Source organism: Mycosarcoma maydis, chromosome 3 (genome assembly GCF_000328475.2).
Source record: "Mycosarcoma maydis chromosome 3, whole genome shotgun sequence".
NCBI lineage: Eukaryota > Fungi > Basidiomycota > Ustilaginomycetes > Ustilaginales > Mycosarcoma > Mycosarcoma maydis.
The window spans coordinates 996,255-1,009,175 of NC_026480.1; the positions used below are offsets into that span (position 1 = coordinate 996,255).

The 12,921-nt window shown below is 52.4% G+C and overlaps 8 protein-coding genes and 1 non-coding gene across 9 annotated transcripts; 5 read left to right on the forward strand and 4 right to left on the reverse strand.

Annotated features, from left to right (window-relative positions):
* Nucleotides 1-13: 13 nt before the first annotated feature.
* Nucleotides 14-922, reverse strand: UMAG_01777 (uncharacterized protein; the record flags this gene model as incomplete). The annotated part of the gene is made up of 1 exon (XM_011389432.1): nt 14-922. One exon carries the CDS (start codon nt 920-922, stop codon nt 14-16), a length of 909 nt encoding a protein of 302 aa, XP_011387734.1.
* Nucleotides 923-1,265: 343 nt separating this feature from the next.
* On the reverse strand, nt 1,266-1,373 carry UMAG_16028. Its single transcript has 2 exons — nt 1,337-1,373; nt 1,266-1,301 (listed from the first exon to the last, which is right to left on the reverse strand). It is a non-coding gene; the product is annotated as a tRNA-Met (tRNA).
* A 1,354-nt stretch (nt 1,374-2,727) lies between these two features.
* Nucleotides 2,728-3,444, forward strand: UMAG_01778 (uncharacterized protein; the record flags this gene model as incomplete). Its single annotated transcript, XM_011389433.1, has 1 exon — nt 2,728-3,444. One exon carries the CDS (start codon nt 2,728-2,730, stop codon nt 3,442-3,444), a length of 717 nt encoding a protein of 238 aa, XP_011387735.1.
* Nucleotides 3,445-4,689: 1,245 nt separating this feature from the next.
* On the forward strand, nt 4,690-5,382 carry UMAG_01779 (uncharacterized protein; the record flags this gene model as incomplete). Its single annotated transcript, XM_011389434.1, has 1 exon — nt 4,690-5,382. One exon carries the CDS (start codon nt 4,690-4,692, stop codon nt 5,380-5,382), a length of 693 nt encoding a protein of 230 aa, XP_011387736.1.
* Nucleotides 5,383-5,921: 539 nt separating this feature from the next.
* UMAG_10878 (uncharacterized protein) lies at nt 5,922-6,966 on the forward strand (the record flags this gene model as incomplete). Its single annotated transcript, XM_011389706.1, has 4 exons — nt 5,922-6,438; nt 6,521-6,544; nt 6,628-6,719; nt 6,814-6,966. 4 exons carry the CDS (start codon nt 5,922-5,924, stop codon nt 6,964-6,966), a joined length of 786 nt encoding a protein of 261 aa, XP_011388008.1.
* Nucleotides 6,967-7,289: 323 nt separating this feature from the next.
* Nucleotides 7,290-7,769, forward strand: UMAG_10879 (uncharacterized protein; the record flags this gene model as incomplete). The annotated part of the gene is made up of 2 exons (XM_011389707.1): nt 7,290-7,562; nt 7,677-7,769. The coding sequence occupies 2 exons, from the start codon at nt 7,290-7,292 to the stop codon at nt 7,767-7,769; spliced, it is 366 nt and encodes a 121-aa protein (XP_011388009.1).
* A 218-nt stretch (nt 7,770-7,987) lies between these two features.
* Nucleotides 7,988-9,120, reverse strand: UMAG_01782 (uncharacterized protein; the record flags this gene model as incomplete). Its single annotated transcript, XM_011389435.1, has 2 exons — nt 7,988-8,762; nt 8,891-9,120. The coding sequence occupies 2 exons, from the start codon at nt 9,118-9,120 to the stop codon at nt 7,988-7,990; spliced, it is 1,005 nt and encodes a 334-aa protein (XP_011387737.1).
* Nucleotides 9,121-9,886: 766 nt separating this feature from the next.
* Nucleotides 9,887-11,167, reverse strand: UMAG_01783 (uncharacterized protein; the record flags this gene model as incomplete). The annotated part of the gene is made up of 1 exon (XM_011389436.1): nt 9,887-11,167. The coding sequence occupies one exon, from the start codon at nt 11,165-11,167 to the stop codon at nt 9,887-9,889; it is 1,281 nt and encodes a 426-aa protein (XP_011387738.1).
* A 931-nt stretch (nt 11,168-12,098) lies between these two features.
* On the forward strand, nt 12,099-12,783 carry UMAG_01784 (putative glutathione peroxidase GPX2; the record flags this gene model as incomplete). Its single annotated transcript, XM_011389437.1, has 3 exons — nt 12,099-12,350; nt 12,443-12,560; nt 12,668-12,783. 3 exons carry the CDS (start codon nt 12,099-12,101, stop codon nt 12,781-12,783), a joined length of 486 nt encoding a protein of 161 aa, XP_011387739.1.
* Between the last annotated feature and the right edge of the window lie 138 nt (nt 12,784-12,921).

The window sequence follows — 12,921 nt, forward strand, 5'->3', positions numbered from 1 at the left end:
ACTAATTAGTGTGTCAGTCGATCTTTCTGCTGGTGGTCTTGGATGGGCCATGAGTGCTGACCGAAAAAGGCTCAAAAGAAGGCGCTACACTAGATGACGTCGAGTATAGCCCAATCTTTTCGCCATCGCGCTTCTTTTCTTCCGCCAGAGCCTTGTCGCCGTTCCAGTAGTACACCACTTGCGCTGCGATGGCGGCATTAAACAGCGTTGCCAGTCCGAATCCGTAGAGCAGCAGCTTGTCGTCCGTCTCGGTCATGGTGGTAAACACCCTCGCAATGGTACCAAGCAGCTGGGCAAACACAACGATGCTGCTGAGCTGACCTCGGCTCTTATCTTTGTAGAGCTCGGCCATCTGCGGCACCTTGGATGCGAGCGAGATCGGAATGGTGCATGCCTGCAGGAATGTCAAGGTCGATGCTGAAATCACTGCTGGCGTTGCTAAAGCCAGAGAGCCGATGCCCATCAACGCTGCTGCAATCGTAATCGTGTTGGAACGCGCTGACGGTTCGACACGACCACTTCGGTGGTCTGGCGTGTAAGCAATCACGAGCAGCAATATGATCATGTTTTGAACTGTCAAGCTCAGGTTCTCGCCGTAGGTCGAGAAAGGAAGACGCGATCGAACGGCGTAGGCTAGCGAGATGGTATAGGCCACAACCTCGAGTGTATACATCGACAGGGAGATGCCACGTGCGCTCCGTCCATTGACAATGTTGAGGATCTGCGGCACCTTCATGATGCTTCCGAACACGACGATTCCCAGTCCAAGCCCTTTCGATATGGCATACTTGACGCAGTGTGTCGAGCTGAAATCGACATTGTAGATGAGCGTTGTATAGCACTCTTGACCGATCAACCCGATGACGGGCTTCTGTAGGAAAAGCGGCAAGTTGTGCGTGACCGACTGGATGGCTGACTGCATACTGAGAGCACGACGGCGTTATCGACGATGTTGCTAAATGGATGACTGTCAGTCACAAGACGAGCCGAAGAAGGATGCAGGTGTCAGGTTTGAAGATGTGGATGGCCAAAGTGTTCGTGTGTGTATTCACGTAAGTTAATTCAAAGCAGCTTTGTTATTGCGAAATCAGCCTAGGCTTCCTCCAACCCCATGCGTTCCAAAGCCTTGAGCAAGGCAGAGACTGAAAAGTGAATTGACAGCTAACTCGTGACTGTACTGGCAGAAATCACTCTAACGTGTTATACATGTTCGTGATTTCGTCGGGTACCGGCACAAAAAAATGTCCGTTTTCATAGCAAAAAAGTAGCTTCTGTCGGTTTCGATCCGACGACCTTTGGGTTTCACCACTCTGAAGTGGAAAGGTATCATATGAGGTATGAGCCCAACGCGCTACCTACTGCGCTAAGAAGCTCCTTGATATCCGATTACGATAGATTGTATACATAATGTACTGTTATTCGAGCCTTCTCAGTCTCATCGCTAAAGATCAGCTCACAATTACTTTGAGGAATCACGATTCGTGGTTGAACTCACGACTTGTGTTTTTTGTTTCCAGTCTTGAATGCTGCGGCACACTTGAATCAGCTTTTCCTCTCTGGCTTTCATCTTCAGTCAGCATGGTCAAAGCATTCGCTATCCTGTGCATGCGTTGAAAATCACGGACTCCTCCTTTTGGCTTTCTGACACACGGGCAAAAACAAAGAACGGCGACTCTATGGACATCGCGAGCAGGCAGAATACGAGTGAGCTCGATTGTTGTTCCCAAATTCTTCGGTACCATTCGCTTCAAAGTGGCGCCATGTCATCCAAGGAAACGGAAAAACCGCGTCTTGGCACTGCTGACTCTTGGTTCCTGAAACCCATGCTGAAGCAGACATCACATCACCGAAGTTCGAGGAATCCAGAATGTGGCAGACGGGACAATCAGAAATCAGTCATCACAGCGCAGGCTTCGGCTCGATCGTAGCGTTCCATCGGATTGTTTCGGTATCATAGCCACGATCGTAGGTGAGGTGCACGTGCGGCATCCACGCGGTCACTCTTCAAGACGCTGAATCACGCTACCACTTTTCCTCGAGAGCAGGAAGAGCCCGTGACCCCATTGCAAGTCAGCTGCTGCGGCAATGTTCTAGACCACGCTGACACGTTTTGAGCATTTAAGTTACGACGAGGATCATAGTAACAGAGTTGCTATGAGCAAAGGTATCCCATTCATGATTGTGGCGTTGACTCAGCTCCGATCGTATGGGCTACTACAGTTTGGCTAAGTTCGGTTTCGTGCTCCTTCGAGCCGTCTTTCGTCCTTTGCTCCAGCTACCCTGGTCAACCTGGGCAACAACCTTAGCAATGCAATCACATGGGACCAAGCATGTTTCAAAGTGCTGGCCTTCGCGAGGACGGACTCAACGTCTATACTGAGGCGAAAAAGCAGGCATGGAAACCAATGAGCCAACGTCGCTCAGGCAGATCGAAAAGGTTCTTTGGCAGTGGCTGGTCATCTCAACGCTGCTGAGCATGGCTACAGCACAACAAGGCTCCGAGATGCCTCAGAAGGCTACTTACGGTCACCCATAGAGCGTGCACAAGAGGAAGCTCGAAAGCATAAAAGAAGGAGGCTACTCACACATGTTCTCCTCCTCTCGGCTCTTTACCCCATCGACTATCCATCAAATTCAGCACATACTTCTTCACCCCCCATCTCATCTCCCTCTACGACCCTCTTTCTCATACGCCACACTACTTGATTTTCTTTCTTTGTCGCCATCATGACTCGAATCTCTTCCACTCTGGTCCTGGCCGCGGCCTTGGCTTTTATGAGCTCGTCTCTGCTCAACGTCTCTGCCGCGACTCTACCCGCCCACAATGTGGCTGAACGAGACATTCAGGTTCAGTCTACCCCTGGACAAGCTCTCGCCCCGGGCCTTGCCACTCGTGACGCGCAGGAGCAAAAGTCTGCTGACGCTACCAACTCGTGGGACTGCAAATGGTGGTATGGTCGATGGGTTTGCACCTGGAAAGATGATTGGTCCCGAAACTCTCATGACGCTCACAACAAGCGGGACGACATCGGCACCCTTGATGAAGGACACGAAATAAGCGAGCTTGTGGAGCGCGATGATTGGCGCGGCGGTCATGGTGGCCACGATCGAGACCACGGACACCACAGAGGCCACAGAGGTCATGGAGGACACGATCGAGACCACGGAGGCCACAGAGGTCATGGCGACCACGATCGAGACCACAGAGACCACAGAGGTCGCAGCGATCTCATGAACGGACACGATGTGAAGGAGCTGGAGGCAAGGGACAACGGATGGGGCGGATGGGGTGGATGGGGAGGCGGAGGTGGTCGAGGAGGAGGCGGAGGTGGTCGAGGAGGAGGCGGAGGCGGTCGAGGAGGAGGCGGAGGTGGTCGAGGAGGAGGCGGAGGCGGTCGAGGAGGACGCGGCCGCTTTGTCGAAGCCGAGGCCAAACAGGAGTAGCAGATTCTCCACTCCCCTGTCAACTGGCAAGTCTTTGCTATGCAACCTCGAGCCTCGTCCCTGTTGGCTGCTCTCTTCAACCCTGTTTGGCTCTTTCCCGTACTCTCGCGAAATCTCTGGCCTTTCCGATCTATCCTGGATGTTGTAAATCGGTTCAACACCGTAGCACATCGCTCACAAGTTGTTGCTCTTGTCAAATTTTCTCAATGTTGCATTTTTCCGGCTTTGCGAAGTAGCGTTTCTCCCACAAAATCGCTGGCTCTTGAGGTGCGCGCGCATCGCTATTCACCCTCACTGCTTTCTCAACGTTGATCTCTCGTTGACTTGTATGCTCTGACTGTCTATGCAAGTGAAGCATCGGCCGGCCCTCGTATTTGCCGTTGAATGAGATGTAGACTGGTCACTGTGCTCCAGAAGGGTGGTTCGAGACAGATGAGACGCCAATAGCTCGAGTTGACCTCGTTGTCTGAAAGAAAGCTCTCAGGAAGAGACCTAACGACAAGAACGGCGCCCAGGTCGCGGTACGCCGTTGGCGATGAGAAAATTGCGGCGCGCACAGCCCTTTAACGCTGTCAAGATCCTTCAAGGAAAAGGTGGTTGCTGCCTGTTGGCGAACTGTGCTCGGACCGACATCGCATTCAGCTAGCACACCAGCAAGATCCGATTGTCAATTTCAATGTGCGTTGCGAAATGACAGCAGAGGGGCGTGTGCCTGTCAAGTGTGCACGGAGACACGTGCGACATTCCTTCACTTCATGGAGCCGGCGCTGTTGCTGTCAAGAGGAGGTCTGACATCCAAGATGAAAGCACACCTTCCCTCCTTCGACTTAGCCATTGACACCTTCAGACACAATACACCCTTCAAAATGCTGACAGTAGGGCGAGCCTACCTGGGTCCACAAGTTTCTCGAATGACGAAATGAGGTCGAGAGACCAGGCCAAGCCCCGACATATTGAGTAGAGGAAGACCTTCTAGGTCAGGCCGTTTCGCTCGACAAAGGAAGAAGCAAGCCAGAGTGAGTTAGTTCTTATGACGAACGAGAGATCTTTCATCCCAATGGTGGATGAGGACGCATAGCAACGTATAAGTACCAGCTATGTGTCGGCCACTGTAATTGAGGCATTCTATCACACACTCTCCCGCTTCAACAAAAAGTGCCAACCCTCCTACTTCCAAGATCCTTCTCCTATATAGCATACCGATTCGTCTTTCGAAATCTTTCTCAAGGTAAACCTTCGCTCAAGATGGCTCGAATTTCTTACGCTCTCTTGATGGGTGTTATGATCGCTATGACCGGCATGCTCGTCGCCGATCCTACCAACGCTAAGCCTGTCGCTCAAGATGCTTTCAAGATCGACGAAGTGGTCAAGCGCGACCCCAATTCGGCTATCACGATGAACAAGCGCACGCTTGGTTTGCTCAATGAGCTCCTGTCTGGCGGCGCTCAGGCTGACGTTGACGCTGACGCCAACGTTGGCGTTGGCAGCCAGCTCTGGCCTTACGGCGGCGTAAGTAAAGGTATCGGTGCTCATGCTCACGTCGGCGCTGATGTTGGCACCGGTGTCGGCCACCCCTACGGTTGGGGCGGATACCCGCCTCACGGCTACCCTGTTTACGGACATCCCGGCTACTACCCAGGCTACGGGTATGGTGTTCCTCCGTATTCTGTTGGTACTCCATACTACCCTCCCCCTCCTCCCCATGCTGGCAGCAGCGGTGGCCACGGCGGTCATGGTGGCCACGGCGGGTCTGGAGGTGCCCCAGGCGCGCCGGGTGGTGCTGGCGGTGCTGGTGCCCCCGGCGCTCCCGGTTCACCAGGCCAACCCAATGGCGGTAATGGGGGCAATGGTGGCAATGGAGGCAACGGTGGCAATGGAGGCAATGGCGGAAGCGGCGGTCACGGCGGAAAGAGCGGCAGCAACACCTGCCACGCCTGATCTAAATGACTCTGTCCGTCCACGACTCCAGCTCGCCTTCCAGCTACGACCAAATGACTCAATCTCCGCTTACGCATCTTGCAACTCTTTTGCATCCAATCACGCCGCTCGCCATGTCACAAACTCACGTCTGCTTCCGATCTCTGATGTTCTATCTAATTCGCAACTCATCGCTATCTTTCAGTTTGTTTGATGTCTTTCGTCTTACCGAGTGCTTGTGACGATTGAGAGGTTGAATACGATGGTATCTTGTTTGACAGGTGAGCATTAAGACCAACACTCGTGACTCACAACTCGCCCACGTCTGAATATTTCGAGATTCCACCACGTTCGTGTTTGGCGTTGCTTGCGTGTGTATGTGTTGGTTGGTCTGAGAGAGCTCCAATCGTGAATCGTGAACCCTCCACTCGTGCCTATTTTTAACTTGGCAATAATGATAACGAATCGTGAATGTTCTCGACCACCGTTTCTTCGTGGTCACCTTCAATTCTGATAGTGCTCATTGCTTCTGCCGACGGCTAACGACCAAGTGACCAAGTATGGCACGTCTCACCGAAATACAAGATGACTCTCACAGTGATGATGCAAGCTCAGCCTCTTCCTCCTCTAGGTCCAATCGAGCAGAGCTGACACAAGACGAAAAGGAGCAAATCCTTTTCAAATCCGGTATCATTGAAAAGCTTGGTCTTCCCAAAGACTTTGTGACGATGGATCAGGCACAGGTGCAGCTTGATGCGATCAACAGTAAAAACAAGTCGAAACACGCCAAAAGCGCACTCGCGATGGGAATGGTCACGGAGGATGAAGACGACTCGGACGATGACTACGGCGTGGCATCGGACCACGAATTGGACGGAGACGATACAGCCAACCGATTGATGCAGGAACAGCAAGCGACAGAGATGAGCTCTCAAGTAGAGAGCATGTTGGATCTGGTCATTTGGACCATGCCGTTTGGGTTCATGTATACGCTCTTGGACGTCTTGGTGCGGCAGCAGTATGGCGAAACGGTCGGATTTGCGGATGAAGCTGTTCGGCTAGTTCGCGCTCTTCCTGGTAGGTTTTCAGCTCAAAGGAGTTGCATTGCAATTCGGTGCGTCACTGACATTGAGATTTGCCCCTGTTTCGATGCATGCAGTACTGGCCTTCTTCATTCACTTCAGTAAGTTTCTTGATCGCTAAGGTGCCGATTCCACCTTGCTTGACCTTGCAACTAATCAGTACCACCTCTCACCCCTCCTACAGACCTGACGTCGCAACACCAAGCCTTGGTACAAGGTCTGCTTTTCGTCTTATGCTCTGCTTGCGGCTGCTCGCTCATCTACATTGTCAACAAGGTAAGCTCGACGATCTCGAAGCATGTTGACCCTCCCGTATCTTGAGCTCGCAGTCGATTGACCTAGGGGTTTTTGTGCGTTTGTTATTTAACAGTCATCCTACGACGTCGTCGTACAGCGAGTCGCTCCACTAGGCACACTGTGGATCTTTTCCGTAGTGCGACTTGATCTCTTACCTGCATGCATCAGTTTAGCCATCGTAGCTGTATTTGTCAAACAGACGCAGCTAAAGATTGTTTTCGATTAGCCCCGCACCTCTTCCAGGCAAGCCATGGGCTTTCCGCCACCATCGCATGCTCCCGCGACGCGCTGCATCTGAGCGTGTCCGACTGATGAGAAGTAGTGGGTACGAATTGAGAAAGCACCTCTGTTTGAAGGATCAGGAAGCGTGAATCTGTGAATAGCTCGGCCAAGTCCGAAAATCTACAGCCAAAAAAAATCCACGGAATCTCCGCCGTGCTATGGTCTGTGCTTATCCGCTATCAATCGTGAATATAGTCGTGACCTCTTACGCTCTTCTTCCCACCACCATCTTCCTACCATATCCACTTTGGATCCAATCCGGCCGCTATGTCCAAATCTCCGATCACATGTCATGTCCTCGACTCGACACTCGGTAAACCCGCCGCCAACGTCCGAGTCCAATTGGAAGCGCTGTCACTCGACTCTTCTTTCCGCATCCTAGCCACAGGAGCTACCAACAACGATGGTCGATGCCCTGATCTCTTAGCCGGCCAGAACGCAAAAGAGGTGCTGGCACCAAACGGAGTGTTCAAGATGATCTTCTACACCGGCGAGTACTTTGGCAAAGCTGGGAGAGCGACTTTCTATCCACAGGTCGAGGTGAGTATGCTTTGCGATAAACAAGCAAGCACATCAGTCGAAGCTGAGACCGGCCTTTTTGGGGAAAAGAACTAACCTCGATTTGAATCCGTGTCATGACTTTGCGTGAGACAGATCCTGTTCCAATTGACTGAATCACCAGATGCTCACTACCATATCCCTCTGTTGCTCTCGCCTTTCTCGTATACTACTTATCGCGGATCTTAAGACCAGAAAGACGACCGCACCAAAGCAATAGCAAGTATTCCTGATACACTGGTGTGGCTCAGATGTGAACAGCTCGGCTGAGACACGTACGCTGTGGATGATGACGTTCGTTGCACGACAAGAAGTCCGATCCTTTATCTACAGACAATGAAGGACGGAGACAAAGACGGTGCAGCAGGGGAAGATGAAGGAGATGGCAGGATCGGAGAGATTGGCATCTAGTTTTTAACGGGAGCCGCAGCAGCAACAGGCGCGATGAGAGTCTTGGTAATATTGAACACCCTCTCCTTGCTAGCGAACAAGATAGCAGCCGTCAGGACCGACTGCAGCAATTTGCTCGTGATGCCCCTGTAGAGACCGGCGATACCTTCCCTCTGCACGATCTCGGTCATGGCGGTCCAGAGGTTAGAGCTGGCGCCCTTGTTGCTTCCTGCGTGCTGACGGCTCTTGATCACGATCTGCGGGTAGGTGAGACCGGTAGCAAAGAGCTTGGAGAGGGCACCGAGCCAGAAGAAATCCCAGTCGGAGAGCGAGACGCTACCGCCGTTGGCGCGCGCAAGGCGCGACTTGACGACCCAGTTCTTGAGTTGCTCAAAGGCCGTGTACTGCAGAACAGGGTTGATGACCAATACCAGGGCCGGGCCGAGACCCTTCCAGAGTGCCAGCAGGCCTTCATCGCGGATGATCTTCTGCATAGTCTGGATGAACCCCAACTTGACAGCCGTGGTCTTACCGGCAGCGGCGGCTTTGGGGTCGGCCTTGGCATCAGTGACACCAACACGGACCGTCTGGCGCGTGTTGACGATCCAGATAGGGTTGGTGGAAACGGTGGTTGCAGTACCAGCAATCACTCCGGCAAGGATGGATTCGAACGTGGTGAGCGCTCCGCCTTGAGCAATGGTTGCCGTGGCACTGGCTGCAGCAGCTGCGGCGACCTTGGCCTTGGACTTGAGGATCGTCTCTCGGCACTTTTCAAAGAAGAAGTAGTACACGCTGTAAGAAGGCAAAGTGCACAATGATCAGCATGATCCATACCGAACCGTTTGATGCAAACTTACGCGATCAGCAATGCGCGCTACCAATGAGAAAAGTTCAGAGGAGTCTGGCTCTTGGCAACTTACAAGTTGGTCACACCAATACCGAGCAAACTCGAGCTGAGACCGGCATAGAGACCAGCTACCCCCTCTTGCTGAAGGATCTTGAGCGCAGCCTTGATCATGGGCTCTTCGGGGTTCTTGGACGACTCGACGGCAGCACGCGTCGAGATACCCACGAGCGGGTAGGTGGCCGTCATGGCGACCATACCGCCAACACCGCCGGCGCAAGCATGGATGAAGGAGTCGTCAGACATTGTCGTAGAACGAATTCTTGATTTGGCGCGTCAAGAGGGTCAAAGCAGACAGATAAGCGTTGATGCAAGCTAGGAAAAGAAGGATGAGGAGGTGATGTGGTTTGACAGACAGTAGCTGCACTCGGAGTGTTTAGGAATCCTGTAGCGTCAAGAAAAGCCGGAATGCGGGGAGCAGAGACGTTTCTCGCCTTTGGCCGGTGCTGCTGGACTATGCACGCTGTCGCTCTTTCCGTGTTTCTTGGTGTTTTGTGTGGAGAATCATGAATCATGAATCGTGAATGGCACCCGCCCCCGGTGTAACGCAGGCGAGATCGTGCAATTGATGTCAATCCATCCCTTTCATCGAGTGAAAAAGTTTGCTCAACCCAATCAGGCGCCTCCTTTCACCGCTGCTCCACCAATAGCATCTTTGATCAAGGCGCCAAGATCGCAGCTCTTCCAGCTCGAAAGCGAGGGCGTGATTGTCATTGCAGTGTGTGTGGTTCAGTTGTTTTACTGCTTTTTGGGGCACTGGGCGAGTGTTTGTGGACCGGCCTTTTCAGGCTCTTTTTTGAGCCGGTGCAGCCTCTTTCTAAGTTAATCGCGACGCAGAGTGTCCGCATCAGTCGTGAAGCAAACGCGTGAAAAAGCGAGTTGGATCGGATCGTGTTTCAGAGTCTCAGCATCTGACCCGATCTCAACCTTTCATGTTTGCTCGAGGTTTTCGGTGGATCAGCCTTCTTGACGCTAGATCCTTCTTCAGGAAGTGCGATCACGATTGCTGCTATCATAAACCAATGCGCTCTAAGAACATCTTGGAGAACCACTCGGCCCCAGGTGTACCCGTAACCTCGTCAACTAACCCGACCTGCGACTCGTCCACCTCTTCGACCTTGCGGTGGACCGGAACATCTGGACTTTCAATCGTGTGAAGTTTTCTTTCGGCGTCCTCTGCTCTGTTTCCGCCCGTCTTTCTACTGCTGCCTTTACCCGTAAACCTGCGGTCGACGACACAAAAGCCTCTGGTGAGATCGCCCGAGGTTTCAATCTGGAATCGACGCGGGGTATGCTTCCATCCGTTGCCGTCGATCGATCCAGTCGCAGGCATGGGCGCAAAAATGGCATGTGCGACAGCAAGTGGATCATGTGCCTCGAAAAGGTCATGTCTGTCCGGGTGAAACTCTTCCGGTGCGACCATGTTGTTGGTGAATGCTCGGGGATGAGTCAAGAAAGTCCCTATAAACCTTGCTAAATGACTTGCGCGCTCAGGTGTGTCCCGAGGCGTCTCGTAGGTAGCTTTGACTAAGCTGGAGTAAGGCACCGTATGTCCGCAAGTAATATCGAGTGCCAGCACCTGTATTGGCAGCTTGCGCCGTGCAAGTGCTGCATGTCGCGGAGCCTCGTCGATCAGCACGCGCACCGAGTAAGGATCGGCGTACCAATTGAACTCGGCGACGGGCGACGTGTTGCCCGGAACATCAAATGCGCCTCCCATGACAGAAATACCACCGACCTTGGCGAACGTCTCGGGATCTTTGCGGAAGGCGGCAGCAAGGTTAGTCAAAGGTCCCAGCGCTGCAATGCGGACAGTGTGAGGAGGATGTTGTCGGATCGTGTCGAGGATCACGTCTGCCGCGGATTTGTCCGTTGGAGCCAGCGGGGCAACAATTTCCGTAGGTACGGGGAATGGATCGTTGGGTAGCCAGTTGACTCCAGACAGACCATCTCGGCCATGAAAGTAAGAAGCAGTGAACCTCTTGCCCTCCAACGGCTGCGTAGATCCTGAAGCGACGATCAAAGGTTCGGCATCAGCGCTAAAGGCGCGGTAGCGTTGCTTGACCACATCGGGTGTAGCGGGATCTGCCAGGTGGCGTTGCAGGACAGCAGCCAACCTCAGCACATTTGCATAGGCGTGGTCCAATGTTGTGTTGCCAAACGTCAGAGTGATGGCCTTGACTGCCACCTCGTCGGGAGAAGCGAGTGCAAGCAAGATAGCGAGCACATCGTCGACCCCTGGGTCTGTATCGATGATGAGTGGGACGGGTGCTGTAGATTCGGAGTATGTCATGATTCGCAGTGGTCGGCTGTAGTAGGCGTTGAAAAAAGGTGCTCGCAACTGTGAAATGCCTATTCGAGAGGTCAGATGGTGACCCTGCACGTGGCTTGCTACACGAGATCTAACTAGCAAGCTGCAACTGCTCCATCTCACTGTGCTCGGTCTTCACAGACTGTTTCGAACACTCGAGTCGTGCTTGAGCCGTCCAGAGATTTTTAGGCGCTGTCAAGGTGCAGTCCCTTGTGCAACGCAGGCACAGGTTCCGCCCCGAGTCAATTGTCGGGTATTTGTTCGGGACTTGCAAATCGTGAACTTGACGCTTGCTAGGACTTGCAAACGGTAAGATCTCCCGATGTTGCGGAAAGTGATCAGAGATCTCGGAATTCAGAATGGCGTGCCGGAATTGTGTGCTCAGTCAAGTCAGTAATTACAATCACAATACGAATCACAAATAGAGTTATACATGATATTGTTCCAAACGAAATTAACAGAGCACTTTTTAGCCTTAATCGTGAATAATTCACGATTAATATTCCACAGCGCAACACAACCCACGACCGTGAACGTGCAAGTCTGCTCCACACTTGGGCTGGGCGAACGCCGGCGCACCTGTTCACACAAGATTAACGATTGAAATCAGCTGAGAGTTGCGCACTGCTGCTGCTGTTGCTGTTGGAAACGGTATCAGTCACGATCCAACAGCTGATGTGTCACAGTGTGCAGAAATACCCCGGCTCTGAACAGTTTCGGTGTACAAGCACTCGTGATTCACGATTGTCCTAGCCTCTGATGGACAAGTGATGTCGGCGTTTGGTCTAGAGCCCATTGAGCAATCAGCAGCCGTGCGTCTCGTGAGGTTGTGCGTTTTTCTCAAAATGCATTGCCTCCCTTGCTTCACTACTATCACGTCAAATTCATCATCCACAACCTCCCCACATCCAAAATGGTCTCATTCTACGATCTCAAGGCCAAAAAGCCCAGCCAGGAGGACTACACCTTTGATCAACTCAAAGGCAAAGTCGTTCTAGTTGTCAACACCGCCTCCAAGTGCGGATATACTCCCCAGTTTGCTGAGCTTGAGGAGCTCAACAAAAAGTACGCTGACCAGGGTCTGCAGATCATTGGGTTCCCTTGCAACCAGTTTGCTGGTCAAGATCCAGGGAGCGATGAATCCATCGGCGAGTTCTGCCAACGTGTAAGTGAACATGCTTTGCAAGAAGCGGATTGGTCCTAAGCAGCACTCTGACAGAGCGCACCCTTTGCCTTTTTTTTCGTGTGGGTTGGTAGAACTACGGTGTAACTTTCCCGATGATGGCCAAATCCGATGTCAACGGCAGTAACACCAACGAGGTCTTCCAGTTCCTCAAGAAGGAAAAGGCTGGCATTCTTGGTACCGAGATGATCAGTATGCATCCCCCCCCTCCTTTCATCGTCGTTTCTTCTGATTCTGCGAGCAAGCTACTGACCATCGGCTGCTTCGGCACACGTCTCGCGCTGCTTTTGTATGCACAGAGTGGAACTTCACCAAATTCCTTATCGACAAGGAGGGTAACGTCATTGAGCGATATGGATCCAACACCAAACCATCGGCCATCGCACCCGCCATCGAGAAGCTTCTCTCCCAGTGAGAACATGTTGATGGGCGCTCGCTTTTGCATGCCGCTCTTGCGTCCATATTTCCTTTCTGTAACGGCTACATTGATATACCTGATACCATACACTTTTGGTTCTTCAACTTTACTGCACTTTTGGCACTCGTAAAACAA